The following is a 16,976-nucleotide window of genomic DNA, read 5'->3' on the forward strand; positions in this document are numbered from 1 at the left end:
GCCGTTCGAGTGCTCCTTTGCAGGCAGATCTATATATGACGTCACCGTAATCAAAAAGTGGAAGTACAGTAAGCTGGACCAGGGAGTGTTTGGCAGTGGCAGTGAACGAGGAGCGGTTACGGTAAAGAAAACTGAGTCTGGCTTTCACTTTTGACTGCAGAGAGATAAGTGCTCAGTGAATGACAGGCTGCTATCTATCCAGACTCCCAGATATTTATAAGCGGATACCAGGTCAAGTTTATGGCCGTCAGCGGCCAGAATGGTACCATCTTGGACAGCGTGCTTACGACCAAACCACATGACCTTGGTTTTGCTGGAGTTTATGGATAGGCCGAGGGCAGAGAAACCAGACTGTACGGCTTGGAAGCTCTGTTGGAGTGTTTCCAGGGCGATTGCATGGGAGGGGCCGGTGGCATAGAGCACTGTGTCGTCGGCATACAAGTGAATAGATGAGTTGGCAACTGATTTAACTATATCATTTATGTAAATTGAGAATAGGACTGGGGCTAAGATTGAGCCCTGTGGAACACCATTTAAGATAGACAGGGGTTGTGAAGAAATACAGTCAGATTTCACAAATTGGGTGCGTCCAGTGAGATAGTTCTCGAACCAGGCTAACGAGCTGTTTGAAGCACCGATGGAGTTGAGGCGAACCAAAAGCTGTTTATGTACAACGTTGTCAAAGGCCTTAGCCAGGTCGATGAAGACGGCCACACAGTATTGCTTGGAATCCAGAGCACTGATGATGTCATTAAGTACTTTGAGCGTCGCAGTCTCACAGCTGTGGCCTGCACGAAACCCAGATTGAAAATCAGACAAAATATTGTTGGTGTTCAGGAAGCGAACCAGCTGTTTGCAGATCAGTCTCTCCAGTACTTTTGCTATGCATGGTAAAATAGAAATAGGACGGTAGCAGTTGGGGTCAGCTTGATCTCCGCCTTTAAATAGGGGGCGTACTGAGGCCGTCTTCCAGGCAGATGGAAGTTCAGCTAACTGTATGGATAAGTTGCAAAGGTAGGTGATGGGTTCTGCAATAATAGGGGCTGCAACTTTAAGGAAAAAGGGGTCCAGACCGTCCGGCCCAGGTGGTTTTTTGGGGTCAAGCTTGCTCAGGGTTTCAAAAACCTCCCTCACAGAGACATCCTGCAGGGAGAAGCTATGGGCGGGGACTAGGTCAGGAGAGCTCAGAGGAGAGAGGTTGGGGGAGGGGTCCTGAGGTGTTACAGAAACAGGTGGAGTGGAAATTTGAACAAAATGCTGGTTAAAAATATCAATCATACGTTTGTTATCAGATACAATGTTTCCTTCCCACATAAGAGAGGAAGGAAGTTGGGATGGTGCAGTTTTACCCTCCATGTCTTTAACTGTCTTCCAAAACTTTCGTGGGTTAGAGCCACACACTTTAAACTGCTCTTGAAAGTAGTCAGTTTTGGCTTTGCGGATGGATTGGGTGCATTTGTTTCTGATTCGTCTGAAGGATAACCAGTCAACAGAGGATTTTGATTTACGAGCCCTGCGCCAGGTGGAGTTTTTTAGACGAAGCTGTTCAGCAAGGTCATGATTAAACCATGGGCTGCATCTGTTCCTTAGCCTCATCTTTGCTAAGGCTGCTTCTTGGTAGCAATGTCCCAGATCATCCAGCCTACATACCGCATGGAATGATGGCATTTGTGTGGCACCATTTGGGTGGCCCACTCCTGTTTTCCAAAATCTGAGCCATACCAAGAGCCATACCATGTCAGCCAAGAGCAAACTGAATAAACCAGCTCATTTCCAGGGAGCGGTATAGGAGGCGGATCCATGTGTGCACATATCCATGTTGATTTGGGATTTATAAAAGGAAATTGCGAATTGTTAGACGTACGCCAGATTTTGGTTTAAATGAGAAATGGGAGCAAAAAGTGTTTTTGTCGAGTAAATCTTAGCCATCAGTTAAAGTGACTATTTCTAATATTTTCACTTATTTTACCTTGCAGTCAGGCCTTCCTGGCAGAGAACTGAAGCCATTATGCTGCTTTCTTCAAAGCCACCAGACTCCATTGACAAATAGAGTAATTTATGTTTTATCTCAGCAGTAGGGTCTGACACCATGTCATAATCTTGCACTATTATTTCAAGATATTTGAGAAAAAAGCAGCAAAAACTGCACTACAAATAATCTCAAAACAGTTCTGTGCTGTGCCTGACTATTTGTCTATTACTTGTAATTGTGTTAAATACACCTAACATGTTGTGATGTTCCTGGAAACATGTAATGCCAAAATAAAAAAACTTGTGACTAAAAATGCTGTTTTTCTAGTGTTTCTCCGTCGGCATCCCGGCTGACCAGCCCCAGTGTTTCTCTTTAAAAAAATATAGATTATTGACCATTATTGACTCTGTGCTGTGTATTTAATGTATTTACAGTAAGAAAAAAAAACAAATAAAATATCCTTAATGTCTGGAGCACATAATATCTTGATATCTGGTAAAGTTTTAGAATTACTTTTAAATAAATTTAAAATGTTTTGATTGGTGAATTAAAATAGGACTCCATGATAGTAATGAAAATGTCTTTAACACATGTACTGAAGACAATATATCTATGTAGAGATATATTTTTTCTCCTTATAGGTAGAAAACATTATCACAAATTAATTGGGTAGCCACTAAAAAAATAAAAAAAATAAACTATGTGTTTGTGTTGTTCCTCTTTCTCTGGAATTTGTAAGCAAGGAAGTTTCTTTTTTGCAAGTCAGAGCATCACTGTTTACTACTGTTTACAGTGTTTACCAGTAAGAGTCTAGAAAAACGGTTAATTAACAGTGAACTAATCTGTCTAGTATGATTTACTAATAGTGTTGATATTAAAGGTATAGTTGGTGATCCTGTTCAGAAACACTTTTTGTTATACTGGGTGAAATGGTCTTCCCATCCTGAGAGTAGTCCATACATAATTTGTTCAAAAAAAGGAGCGAAATAAATCAGACCTCTGTAGCAGCTGCAGGCCTGTAAAAACTCTGACCAATCCCTCCCTCTCGGTCCGAGTTGAAAGAACCAATCAGATGCCTTCATGTCTCGGCATCTGATTGGCACTCATCACGTGTCACCGTTGCTGGATATATTCAGCACACTGCATATGGAGTTAGCAGGAGATCCACACTCCAGGTCAGAAGGTGGCGGTAATGCACACCTAATAGTTGTTTGCCAACAGCCATAAAACAGCAGAAGAAGAAGAAGAAAAAGAAGCAGACAGTGTTGCCAACTTAGCGACTTTGTCGCTATATTTAGCGAGTTTTCAGACCCCTCTAGTGATTCTTTTTCAAAAAAGCGACTAGGGACAAATCTAGGGACTTTTTCTGGTGTATTTGGAGACTTGTGGAGACTCTGACGTGAAAGCACGTATCATTCAACGAGCAGCGGGTGCTGCCGTGGGACCTTCTCAAAGCACTCACAGGCGGCCCAGTCCTCACGCAACAGTCCCTCCCAGCTGCAGTCAGAGCAGGAGACGTTCACCCCTCGCGTCCAGTCTGTGAGTTGCGCATGCGCAAAGCCGCCGCTGGCTGATCCCACCCTGGGTTACAGTCAGGGCTGGATGTAAATATAACATTTTCTTTGTCCAAAATAAATCACTGCACTAAAATAAGTTCATTTGTAGTTCTAAACATATTAAGGGTGTTTTATATCTCTCCCACGACATTATTCCTCTGTCCTACAGTGTCCATTACATTTAAATGTACATGGCCAATTATGCAAATTAGGTGATGGCGTCATTTAGCGACTTCTAGCGACTTTTAGGACAGCCAATAGCAACTTTCCTTACTGAGGAGTTGGCAACACTGGAAGCAGAGTTAACAAGAGAGAACAATGGCAGAGAAAATGCAGCTAAAGTAGCACTTCCAGAAGTGATGCAGAGGTTGCTGTCTTTCTGTTGGACAGGTAATTATTTGTTTTACTTCGGGGGGATTTGTTATTTTCATGAAATATGTAACGTTAGCCAACTTAGCTACTTTTGTAGCTTGTATTAGCCCAGTGCTAACGGCTCTCCTCTGCCCTGCTGACGGACTGTCTGATGCGCGTTCAAGTTTGTGGGGGCGGGGCTTTGGACGGAGCACTGACGGGAGAGGGAGAAGGGGGCGGAGCTTAGACGAGGTGCCACTTTCAAATCTTGCTAGCTCTCCAACATTACCAACTATACCTTTAACCGAAACATTAATTTAGACACTATTAATACGATTATTGTATTGTATTAAAGATGCTATTAACATGAATTGATATAGTAATGATATAGTAATGAGAATTAACTAACAGCTAATTACACATTAATTACCTGTCAATTAAATGTTAGTTAATGTTTATTATTGCAGTAACTTATGAAATGTTTCCCAATAATGGAAATATGTTTGGGGCTCTGTTACATGTGTTGCCTTTTGCCTTTAAATAGTCACCTTGATATCATTTTTGGTCAGCCGGCCAAGATAGACCTTTGTGGGTTTGGATGTTGGGCTCCTAGGTCTCCGCTCTCTGTCATCTTCTTTGCTGATTTTGACCCAAAGTGATATTTACATTTCAGTTGATATTTTGCTCTTTAATGAGTTTACAAGTGTCTGCAGTGTGAGAGATGAACAGTTATACATTTTACAAAATATATGATTCACCTGTTGCTTAAGAGGTTAGTTGGGTTTTTGAAGTGGGGTCATACCAGGTACTTATCCATGGTCAATGTAACGCCTACAGTAGATGGCAGTCAGCACACCCCCAGTTTGGAGAAGCAGCAGAAGTAAAAGCAGAAGGAAGCTAACAGGCAGCAGCAAAACATAAACTCAATAAAACATAAATGCAACTTATCCCTTTATTTGATGAGGTGAAGTAAAACATCTCAGACTTTTTCTGTGAAACAAAAGTGTGAAACAAAAAGGTTTATTTCTCTCAAATTCTGAGCAGAAATTTGTTAAACACTTTGCCTTTTCCAAGATAATCCAGCCACTTGACAGGTGTGGCATATCAAGATGCCGATTAAACTGCAGGATTAGTCCACAGCTGTGCCTTAGACTGGTCACAATAAAAGGTCAGTCTGGTTGGGGGATCATTGCGACATTGGGCCGTGCATCATGGTGCAATATGAGGTGATTGCAGCGGATGAAATGCACGACAATGGGCCTCATCTCTGAATTCACATTGACATAAATAAAATCCTGGATTTGTTGTCCATAGCTTATGCCTGCCCATAAAAGTCGCTGCCTTGATCAATCAGTTTGTTTGTGTTATTCAGTAGCTTCAATGAATGTGTCTCTCAGTGACTTCAACACATCACACACGCTTGTTCCCCTTTTCTCTGGAGTGACAGTGCAGTCTTTCACCTCATTTATACCAAGGAGGTTCCTTCTTGCAAGACAGAGCATCACTGTTTACGCCAAGGGTTGGACCAGTGAGTGTTCAGAATAACGTTATTAACTATTGACTCACTGTCATATTGGGACCCAGGATGCCTTTCACCATTCGTTGTGGCCTGACACGTGGGTGTTTAACCATGCTGCCTTTCCTCCTTGTACAAGGTGTGTTAATGACTAATAATGACTTCCAGAGTCCTTGATGTGTAACTTAAATGATAAGGAGAGTCTATTGAATTGTATTGTATAGAAATTGAATAATACACTCATCAGTGATGAAAAGAAAGTTGTATCTCTTATTCCGAAAAGTTAATACATGTATTTTAGAATTTAATTTTGTATTGTATAATAATGGGGAAAGCTTTTATATTTCTTTGCATTTTGGTGTAGCTTGTCATATTACGATATTTAGCCTATGACCTTTGAGGCAAACTAAGATCTGATGCTGCTGTAGGATATTTGGTCTTCTACAGGCTTTCAGCTGCACTGTACTAGTTAACAGGTGAGAACAGATGTAGGCTAGTGGGGTGTTCTGCTCCCACAATTGCTTTAAAAGATTGTTAGTTAGGGTTCGTTCAGCATTTTGGGAAATTCACTTTTTTGCTGAGAGTTATATGAGAAGATCAAAACCACTCTCATGTCTGTACAACTCACTAATTAACAGGTTATATCTGTATCCAAAGTGCTATTTAAGCCTTCTATTTGTTTTTCTGAACATCAATCCAAAAATTTTACTTTGGCTGGGAATCAAATTAGCAACATTTTACACATTTTTGCTCTTTAAAAAAAGTTGTTGTGAAAGAATATTTTCTTATTCCTTGGCTTAACAATAGTATGGCTGTTCTGTGCATTGCAGTGATTTATCAGCGTACCATGGGCGTGCACGGACACCCAGGACCTGCTCCCGACTGCTGTATGGCAGCCTCAAAGGGAAACTTTAACGAACCTGTCAAAGCCTGCTTTGAACAAAAGGAGAACACAATTCGGGGTTGTGGAGTACATGCTTATATGTAAGTATAGAGTAGTAGATTACACTCACAAAAGCTTCATCTTGTGTCCATTATCTCATGATGTGTTAGGCGGTGTCACCTAGCCGACACAGCTGATCATGAGCAGACAACAAAGAATAATATGAACGACAGAGAAACGTTTGGCACAACTATGACCGTGATGCTGAGCATAAAGATTGGTAGCAGTGGGGAAATAGCTAGACCAGCTCAGTACCTTTTGTACATGTCTAGATCTTGTTTTGAACAACTCTTGGGAACACTAAAGCTGTCTCCCAAGTAGCACAGTTGGATTACGTGATGATAATTAGGTTGCTTTGTAGAGAAAGACCAAACTCCTGAATGGAGGTAACAATGTTACATTGGCTAACAAGCATGGATAACAAGTGGGAGCTGCATTGTTTAAATACTTTGTACTTTGCATGTCAGTATTGTACTTTTTATGTTCAAGACCCCAGGAAGACAAGAATCACATCCATGTGCTTCTAATGAGGATCCTTAAATACACATCAACATAAACATCTGTATCATCTACTTTGTAGGTCTAAATTCACCATTTTGCTACTGTAGATATTTTTGTTTAAGGCACATTAATCATATTTGATACATTTCTTTGCTTTTCTTCTTGCTATAGGCCTAAATACTGTTTTTGTTTTGCTTGATTTTTTTACTCTTTCTTGTCTTTTCAACCCTGAAGCTTTCGCACTGAGACAAAGGATTGGTGTGTGGACCCAGGAGCCTCGTGGATCCCCCGAAGACTCAAGAGATTAGAGCAAGTAAGTCCAATTTCACAACCTGTTCATAATATCACAATACTTGTTTTCATTTTTATATTTTGTTTTTTCCTCCTCAATTTCTATCAGTTCTCTCTAACAAATACTCTTGATGAGTTTATGTCGCAATACAGTCTGTTGTGAGGTTTTTTTTGTCTTACTTCTTAGTAAGTATTTAGGAATTCCAGGTTTTGACTTCAAATCAAATGGAGCAAAAATAAAGAAATTTTTATTTCTACAATATGAGACTTTTGTCTTAAATTCTTCTCCAACAGAGAGGAATGCGTTGCCAAAGCCTGAGTGTTCAACACCCACACTGAAGATAATGCATCACGACTTTCTACGCAGAAATCTTGACACTGTTTTCCTCTTTTTTTCTAATAATTTAGAGCAAATTATCAACTTTATCTGCTTATAGGTACATTTAGATATGGTAGTAATATCTTTGTATGGATTTTTATTGTCTTCTAAACTAATAAAGAGTTTTGACCATTGTTGTGTCTGTGCTGTGTATTTAATGTATTTACAGTATACACAAATAAAATATCCTTAATGTCTGGAGCACATAATATCTTGACACCTGGTACAGTTTTAAAATTACTTATAAATACATTTAAAATGTCTAATTGGTAAATTAACATAGGACTCCATGATAGTAATGAAAATGTCATTAAAAAAGCCTTTACATCATTTTCATAATGGCCATGTCTGCCAGATCAGGGCTCTCATCTATAAAGCTTGCCTACGCAAAAAATTTGGCTTAAAAGAGCCGTGCGCCACTTCCCACGCAAATGTTGTGATCTATAGAAACAAACTTGATGGGAGAATGCACACACCTGTAAGCAAACTCTGACCCATGTCTACGAACATTTTGGTGGTGAGGGTAATTGGCGACACGAATGGTGAGGTACTGAATTGAAGCAGATAGTAGAAATTCAACGCGAGAGGCACTAATGCATAATAATACATCTCACAATTGATTTCACTTCATAGCAGATGTTATTTAATGATCCACGTTATCATGAACCAAACCAGCAAGCAGAAAATAAATTGTAAAAGATATAAGCCAACTCAAATCTGCAATCATATTTCCTCAGGCCTCTCTCACCATCACATTCCCTCCCCCAGAGCGCGGCAGAGAGGGCCGGACTGTTCGATGACCAAATTATCAGCGGGTGGGGGCTGATCATTTTGTCAAGTGGAACAGTCAGTCTGATTGCTGTACGCATAAATACTGTGGTGCCCCTCGTGTATAATGCTCCATGGACTGCGCGGACTGTCACTGTCCTCACACTGCTAGAGGACGACTTGAATGAACGTATACAACATGTGTTTTGTAACCACCACCTCACCAACGAACACCTCGTTCTCTGTGCCAGAAATATGTATTTTCTTCATCTTTCTTTTGTTGTGGCCATGATTCACTGTAAAGAACCATCGATCAGTGGCTTATTTCCAGGGGGCGGTATAGGAGGTGGATCCATGTGCGCACATCTCCAGGTTGATTTGGGATTTATAAAAGGAAATTGCGCATTGTTAGACGTACGCCAGATTTTGGTTTGAGTGAGAAATGGGAGCAAAAAAGGGTTTTTGTTGAGTAAATCTTAGCCATCAGTTCAAGTGACTATTTTTTTTATATTTTCACTAGCCCTTTTTAGATAGAAAAGGCGGCACATTTGCTCCAAGGTAAGGGCGGCAATCTGCCGTCTTGTCTTTCTAAAAGGGAGGCGTAATATTCCTCATATTATATATTCCTCACACATGTGACGTGACGTGAAGCACGAAGTTGGGCAGTGAACAGTGACAACAAATTTGTCTTCAAAATAAAAGTTGTACATTGCACCCATTGGATTTTAGAACTGGGTTCTTAGCGGTGGGCTTTTAATTTGAAAGTAGCGACCGTTCGTAGCTTGCCGCTACCCAACAAGCTGACAGCAGCTACTAGCTGTTTGGTTGTGTCCGCTAGCCGTCAGTTACAGAGACCGAGGAGACGTTAGCATCGTCCAGATCTCAGCGGCTTTCCAGTTGCTCATCTTGACGTCCGTGGATGAAGTGATGGACTGATTGCTGTGATCAGCTGTTTCCTGGTATTAAAACTCTCCAGCTGTGGGTCGCATAACAGTGCAGGTCATCGACACCTCCGCCCATCTCACGCAATTGCCGGCAAATTGACGTCTCAATTTAGATAGCAATGGACACAGAAATAAGTGTACCCTCAGAGGCGTCAAATTGGTGAACCAAAACAGACCGCCAATTTGCTGCCTTCTGTCTAAATCCGCGGACCTAGTTGCAAAAAGGACGGCCAATTGGCGACTTATTGCCCAGTATAAAAACTGGCTACTGCTTTACCTTGTAGTCAGGCCTTTCTGGCAGGGAACTGAAGCCATTATGCTGCTTTATTCAAAGCCACCAGACTCCATTGAAGAAAATAGCAATTATTTTTTTATCTCAGCAGTAGGGTCTGACACCATGTCGTAATCTACTCACAAAACTGAAAAAAGTCCTGTGCTGTGCCTGACTGTTTGTCTATTACTTGTAATTGTGTTAAATACACCTAACATATTGTGATGTTCCTTGACGGCTTCACCTTCATAACATTTCTGGCGAGTTGTCCCATCTAGACCTTTGTGGGTTTGGGCTCTTAGGTCTCTGCTGTCTGTCATGCTTGGTCACTGATTATGATCTCGAGTGACACTTACTTTATATCAGTTAATATTTGACTCTTTAATGAGTTCACTGCAGTGTGAGAGAATCAGGTATTCCTCAGCTATACATGTAAAACACTGTTTGCCTCAAGGGTTAGTTCAGGTTTTTTGAAGTGGGGTCATGTCTACAGTCAATGTATTACCTACAGTTGATAGTAGTTGACATCCACGAGTTTGTAGAAGCAGCAGGAGTACTGGTGTAGGAGCCAAAGCAAAAGCATATAAACACAACACTTTTCATGACTTGAAGTTAAAGATCTGAGACTTTTTTGTTCACACAAAAGGTGTGACATATTTTCACTCTTCTGTCTTGCCATCAGACCTTTCCAAATGTAGAACTGTAGTCATTGTGTCGCTTTCTTTAAAGCCACCAGACTCCATTTCAAAAAACAAAAAGTTTATCTCAGCAGGACATGGGAGTTGCTGCTCTGCTGCGGCCTAGATCTGTTTGTTTGTGTGATTCACTGTTGCCAACTCCTCAGTAAGGAAAGTCGCTATTGGCTGTCCTAAAAGTCGCTAGAAGTCGCTAAATGACGTCATCACCTAATTTGGCCTAAACTGGCCATGTGCATTTATTTGTAATGGACACTGTAGGAGAGAGGAATAACGTCATGGTAGAGATAAAAAAAAACACCCTTGATGTGTTTTGAACTACAAATGAACTTATTTTAGTGCAGTGATTTATTTTGGACAAAGAAAATTTTACATTTACATCCAGCCCTGACTGTAACCCAGGGTGGGATCAGCCAGCGGCAGCTCCGCGCATGCGTGACTCGCAGTCTGGACGCGAGGGGTGAACTTCTCCTGCTCTGACTGCAGCTGGGAGGGACTGTTGTGCGAGCACTGGGCCGCCTGTGAGTGCTTTGGGACGGTCTCGCGGCAGCACCCGCTGCTCGTTGAACGATAACGTGCTTTCATGTCAGAGTCTCCACAAGTCTCCAAATACACCAGAAAAAGTCGCTAGATTTGTCGCTAGTCGCTTTTTTGAAAAAGAGTCGCTAGAGGGGTCTGAAAACTTGCTAAATATAGCGACAAAGTCACTAAGTTGGCAACACTGGTGTGATTGTGTGACTTTAGTGAATCCAAGCCAACCCTGTAAAACAGCGGTGTCACCACATCAACACATTTACCGGAGACGATATATATACCTACAGATATATGTTTTATCCCTATAGGGAGAAAAGATAATCACAAAACAATTGAGTAGTCACCCAAAAAAAGAAGAAAAAAACTGTTTATTTTGTTCCTCTTTCTCTGGAATGAGTGTGTGTTTGACCCTTCAAGCTCACCTCATTTGTAACAAAGGAAGTTTCTTCTTGCAAGTCAGAGCATCACTGTTTACTGCAAGTGTTTACCAGTGAGAGTCTAGAATAAGGCTCTTAACTATTCACAATAACCAGATACTGTACAGAGACACACATGCAAAACTATTCCCTTTGTGGGGGTTGTCTTGCTTTTGCCTCTCCATTGCACCTGTTGTCACTTTAATTTGCACCAAAGCAGGTGAAATTGATTCACAATCACTTGTGCTTCCTAAATGGACACATTGATATCCCTGAAGATTAACTGACTTGTTGTTATACTGTGATAATTTTTTGAGCAGTGTATATGGTTCACCATTTGCTGCAAGAGTTAGTTCAAGTTTTTTGAAGTGGGGTCATATCTACAGTCAAGGATTTTACCAACAGTTGATAGCAGTCAGCACCCACCCGGTTTGTAGAAGCAGTCAGAGTACTGGTGTCGGAGAAGAAGCAATGTACTCAACAAAAATATAAACACAATACGTTTCATGACTTCAAGAATTTTATGTTGTTGGTTTTACACAAAAGGTGTGACATATGTTCACCCTTTTTTTTCACTCGTCAGACCTGTTTGTTTGTGTGATTGTGTGACTTTGGTAAATCCAAACCAAAACAGTGTCTTTCAGTGACGTCAACAAATAGCGCAATTACTGAAGACAATATATCTACCTACAGATAGATTTTTTATACTTATAGGGAGAAAACATCACAAAATAATTGGGTAGCCACTCAAAAAAACAAACACACTAAGTGTTTGTTTTGTTCCTCTTTCTCTGGAATGAGATTGTGTTTGACCCTTCAAGCTCACCTCGTTTGTAACAAGGGAAGTTTCTTCTTGCAAGTCAGAGCATCACTGTTTACTGCAAGTGTTTACCAGTGAGAGTCTGGAATAATGGTTAATTAACAGTTAGCTAATGTGTCTAGTATGTTTTACTAATAGTGTTCATGTTAACTAAGGCATTAATTTAGACATTATTAAAAAAATTATAAAGATGCTATTAATGTTAGTTGATATAGTAATAAGAATGAACTAACAGCTAATTACACATTAATTACCTGTCAATTAAATGTTAGTTAATGTTTATTATTTCAGTAACTTATGAAATGTTTCCCAATAATGGACATATGGGTGGGGCTCTGTTACATGTGTTGCCTTTTGCCTTTAAATAATCACCTTGATATCATTGTTGGTCAGCCGGCCCAGATAGACCTTTGTGGGTTTGGATGTTGGGCTCCTAGGTCTCTGGTCTCTGTCACCCTTCTTTGCTGATTTTGACCCAAAGTGACATTTACTTTTCTGTTGATATTTTACTCTTTAATGAGTTTACAAGTGTCTGCAGTGTGAGAGATTAACAGTTATACATTTTACAAAAATAAATGATTCACCTGTTGCTTAAGAGGTTAGTTGGGTTTTTGAAGTGGGGTCATATCAGGTACTTATCCATGGTCAATGTAACGCCTACAGTAGATGGCAGTCAGCACGCCCCCAGTTTGGAGAAGCAGCTGAAGTAAAAGCAGAAGGAAGCTAACAGGCAGCAGCAAAACATAAACTCAATAAAAATATAAATGCAACGTATCCCTTTATTTGATGAGGTGAAGTAAAACATCTCAGACTTTTTCTGTGAAACAAAAGTGTGAAACAAAAAGGTTTATTTCTCTCAAATTCTGATCAGAAATTTGTTAAAACCCATGTTGGTGAACATGTTGCCTCTTCCAAGATAATCCAGCCACTTGACAGGTGTGGCATATCAAGATGCCGATTAAACTGCAGGATTAGTCCACAGCTGTGCCTTAGACTGGTCACAATAAAAGGTCAGTTTGGTTGGGGGATAATTGCGACATTGGGCCGTGCATCATGGTGCAATATGAGGTGATGGCAGTGGATGAAATTCACAACAATGGGCCTCATCTCAGAATTCACATTGACATCAATAAAATTCTGGATTTGATGTCCATAGCTTATGCCTGCCCATAAAAGTCACTGCCTTGATGCAGTAGTTTGTGTAATTGAGTGAGTTCGACGAATATGTATCTCAGTGACTCACACACTCTTGTTCCTCTTTCTCTGGAATGATGGTGCACTCTTTCCCTCATGCTCACCTCATTTATATCAAGCAGGTTTCTTCTTGTAAGACAGAGCATCACTGTTCACACCAAGAGTTGGACCAGTGAGTGTTCAGAATAACGCTATTAATTATTCACTCACTGTCATTTTTGGACCCAGGATGCATTTCTCCATTCGCTGTGACCCGACACGTTGGTGTTTAGCCATGCTGCCTTTCCTCATTGTACAAGGTGTGTTATTGACTAATAATGACTTTCAGAGTCCTTGATGTGTAACTTAAATGATTAGGAGAATCTATTTAATTGAATCGCATAGAAATTGAATAATACACTCATCAGTAATGAAAAGAAAATTGTATGTCTTAATCCCAAAAGTTAATATTTTAGGCACAGGAAGTTTTAATTTTGCATTGTATAATAATGTAGAAAGCTTGTATATTTCTTTGCATTTTGGAGTAGCTTGTTATTTTACAATATTTAGCCTATGACCTTTGAGGCAAACTAAGATCGGATGCTGCTGTAGGATGTTTGGTCTTCTACAGGCTTTCAGTTGCACTGTACTAGTTGACAGGTGAGACCAGATGTAGGCTAGGCTAAGTTTTTCTGTCGAGGCACTGGGTGTGGGTGTTCTGGTCCCACAATTGCTTTAAAAGATTGTTAGCTAGGGTTCATTCAGCATTTTGGGAAATATGTTAATTCATTTTTTTGCTGCGAGTTATATGAGAAGATCAAAACCACTCTCATGTCTGTACAACTCACTAATTAACAGGTTATATCTGTAGTCAAAGTGCTATTTAAGCCTTCTATTTGTTCTTCTTCATAAATACTAAAATTTTACTTTGGCTGGAAACCAAATTAGCAACATTTTACACATTTTTGCTCTTAAAAAAAAAGTTGTTGTGAAAGAATATTTTCCTATTCCTACACTTAATAAAAGTATGGCTGTTCTGTGCATTGCAGTGATTTATCAGCGTACCATGGGCGTGCACGGACACCCAGGACCTGCTCCCGACTGCTGTATGGCAACCTCAAAAGGCAACTTTAAAGAACCTGTCAAAGCCTGCTTTGAACAAAAGGAGAACACAATTCGGGGTTGTGGAGTACATGCTTATGTGTAAGTATAGGGTAGTAGATTACACTCACAAAAGCTTCATCTTGTGTCCATTATCTCATGGTGTGTTAGGCGGTGTCACCTTGCCGACACAGCTGATCATGAGCAGACAACAAAGAATAATATGAATGAAAGAGAAACTTTGGCACAACAGTGATAGTTTGACATGCTGAGAAAGACACATCTTGGCTTTCTTTCAGAGTTAGGTGAGAAGATCAATACCACTTTAGTGTATGTGTGCTAAATGTGTGACCAAAGTGTGACCGGCTCAGTACCTTTTCTACATGTCTAGACCTTGTTTTAAACAACTCTTGGGAATACTGTTTTAAAGCTGTCTCCCTAGTGGCCCAGTTGGATTACGTGATCATAATTAGGTTGCTTTGTTGAGAAAGACCAAACTCCTGAATGGAGGTAACAACGTCATATTGGCTAACAAGCACGGATAACCAGTGGGAGCTGCATTGTTTAAATACTTTGTACTTTGTAGTTGCATGTTGGTATTGTATTTTTATGTTCGGGACCCCAGGAAGACAAGAGTCACATCCATGTTCTTCTAGTGGTTATCCTTAAATACATGGGATTCCACAAAGCAGCTACCTGGGGACTTTGTTATACTCCACCTTCACCAATGACCTGCCAGTGCGCGCAAAAAACATCAATGTATGCTGATGACTCCACTTCGTACAGTGCCACAATATTGGACCAAGATTTAACTGGTTCTCCAGCTAAAGCCCTGAGAGACATACAGTATACGAGTGGGTTGAGAAAACTTGCAATAGGCACCAACAATATTAAACAAGTAAACACATTAAAACTTCTGGGTGTAACTCCTGATAGCTCACTATCCTGGTCCAAACACACAAATGATGTAGTCATAAACATGGGAAGAGGAATCATCCCTCCCACAATATCATTCATTCTCTGATCCTGTCTCATCTAGAATACCGCCCTGTAATTTGGTCATCAGCTTCAAAATCCCACCTGAAAAAGCTGCAGGTTGCGTAAAATAGAAGAGCTTGTTTGGCACTTGGTGTCACGGCTGGTAAGTGAGCAACAGGGGTTGGACCCAAACACAGAAGAAAAGGCAAGACAGCAGGATAGCTAAGTGATGATTTCATGAGAGCTCATATGGTGGTTGGTTGGCAGGTACATAGGAAAAATAAAAGTCCGGTTTGCAAAAACACAAGCGCAATAAGGAAACACGGAAACCAGGAAGAGAGTATCAGTGAGGCTGGGGTATATCTACTGGGTTAACAGGTGATCAGGAGCAGCTGTGACACCAGGTGAGCGGAGCTGGTTTGTTTAGGTGGGGGTGGCTGGTTGACTTGGCAGGCAGAAGTGAGCAGGTGACTAGAAATGCAGAAATGTGTCATTTTTTACTCTTTCCTGTCTTTTCAACCCTAAAGCTTTCACACTGAGAACAACAATGAACGGTGTGTGGACCCAGGAGCCTGGTGGATCCCCGAAAGACTCAAGAGATTAGAACAAGCAAGTCCAATTTCACAACTTGTTCATGATATCACAATACTTATTTCATTTTTACATTTCAATTTTTCCTCCTTAATTTCTATCAGTTCTCTCTAACAAATACTCTTGATGAGTTTATGCCATAATACAGTCTGTAGTGTTGTCTTAGTAAGTATTTAGGAACTCAAGGTTTTGACTTCAAATCAGATACAGCATAAATAAAGACATTTTTGTTCCTACAATATGAGACTTTTAACTAAAATTCTTCTTCCCAGAGAGGAATACGTTGCCAAATCATCTGACGGGTGTTCAACAGCCACACTGAAGATAATGCATCACGACCTTCTACGCAGAAATGTTGACATGTCAAACATGTTAGATATGTCAATAATATCTTTGCATGAATCGTTACTGTCTTCTAAACTAATAAAGAGTTTTGACCATTGTTGTCTCTGTGCTGATAATGTATTCACAGTGAAGAAAATACTGAATGAAATAGCACTTACACACGTACACATACCACATGGAATGAATTTGGGTGGCCCACTCCTGTTTTCCAAATCTGAGCCATAACATGACCACGACAGCCAAGAGCGAACCCAATACATCAGAACTGGCCCAATTCTGAATTTGAATCTGCTGAATCTGTCTGGTGTGGGCCGGATCACGTCATTTGAATATTGGTTTGAATGAGAAATGGGAGCAAAAAGTGTTTTTGTTGAGTAAATCTTAGCCATCAGTTAAAGTGACTATTTCTAATATTTTCACTTATTTTACCTTGCAGTCAGGCCTTTCTGGAAGGGAACTGAAGCCATTATGCTGCTTTCTTCAAAGCCACCAGACTCCATTGACAAATAGAGTCATTTATTTTTATCTCAGCAGTAGGGTCTGAAACCATGTCATAATGTTGCACTATTATTTTAAGATATTTGAGAAAAAGCAGCAACAACTGCACTCCAAATAATCTACTCACAAAACTGAAAAAAGTCCTGTGCTGTGCCTGACTGTTTGTCTATTACTTGTAATTGTGTTAAATACACCTAACATGTTGTGATGTTCCTCCATACAAGTAATGCCAACATAAAAAAAAGTAATGTGAATAAAAATGCTGGTTCCTTGACGGCTTCACCTTCATAACATTTCTGGTGAGCCGGCCCATCTAGACCTTTGTGGGTTTGG

The 16,976-nt window shown here is 40.4% G+C and overlaps 1 protein-coding gene and 1 long non-coding RNA gene across 3 annotated transcripts; both read left to right on the forward strand.

The window, feature by feature from the left end:
* Positions 1–5,397: 5,397 nt before the first annotated feature.
* LOC311250643 (uncharacterized protein) lies at positions 5,398–16,242 on the forward strand. Of its 2 annotated transcripts, none has more exons than XM_084342501.1 (4): positions 5,398–5,534; positions 6,226–6,379; positions 7,074–7,152; positions 16,073–16,242. In XM_084342501.1, exons 1-4 carry the CDS (start codon positions 5,465–5,467, stop codon positions 16,097–16,099), a joined length of 330 nt encoding a protein of 109 aa, XP_084198627.1. In that variant the 5' UTR covers positions 5,398–5,464; the 3' UTR covers positions 16,100–16,242. The 2 variants fall into 2 exon arrangements, with proteins under 2 accessions (XP_084198627.1, XP_084198626.1); XM_084342500.1 differs by lacking the exon at positions 16,073–16,242 and adding an exon at positions 7,425–7,589.
* Positions 13,296–15,818, forward strand: LOC311250644. Its single transcript, XR_014621301.1, has 3 exons — positions 13,296–13,450; positions 14,180–14,333; positions 15,737–15,818. It is a non-coding gene; the product is annotated as an uncharacterized lncRNA (long non-coding RNA).
* Positions 16,243–16,976: the final 734 nt, after the last annotated feature.

Source organism: Pagrus pagrus (genome assembly GCF_965226575.1).
Source record: "Pagrus pagrus genome assembly, chromosome: 21".
In the NCBI taxonomy this organism is placed as follows: Eukaryota; Metazoa; Chordata; class Actinopteri; order Spariformes; family Sparidae; genus Pagrus; species Pagrus pagrus.

Excerpts from the sequence above, each read along its gene's own strand:
- LOC311250643 (XM_084342500.1), top strand. The coding sequence starts at position 5,465 with ATGCCTTTCACCATTCGTTGTGGCCTGACACGTGGGTGTTTAACCATG. Across the intron at positions 5,535-6,225 it reads GCCTTTCCTCCTTGTACAAG|TGATTTATCAGCGTACCATG; the intron begins GTGTGTTAATGA and ends TGTGCATTGCAG. Across the intron at positions 6,380-7,073 it reads TGTGGAGTACATGCTTATAT|CTTTCGCACTGAGACAAAGG; the intron begins GTAAGTATAGAG and ends TCAACCCTGAAG.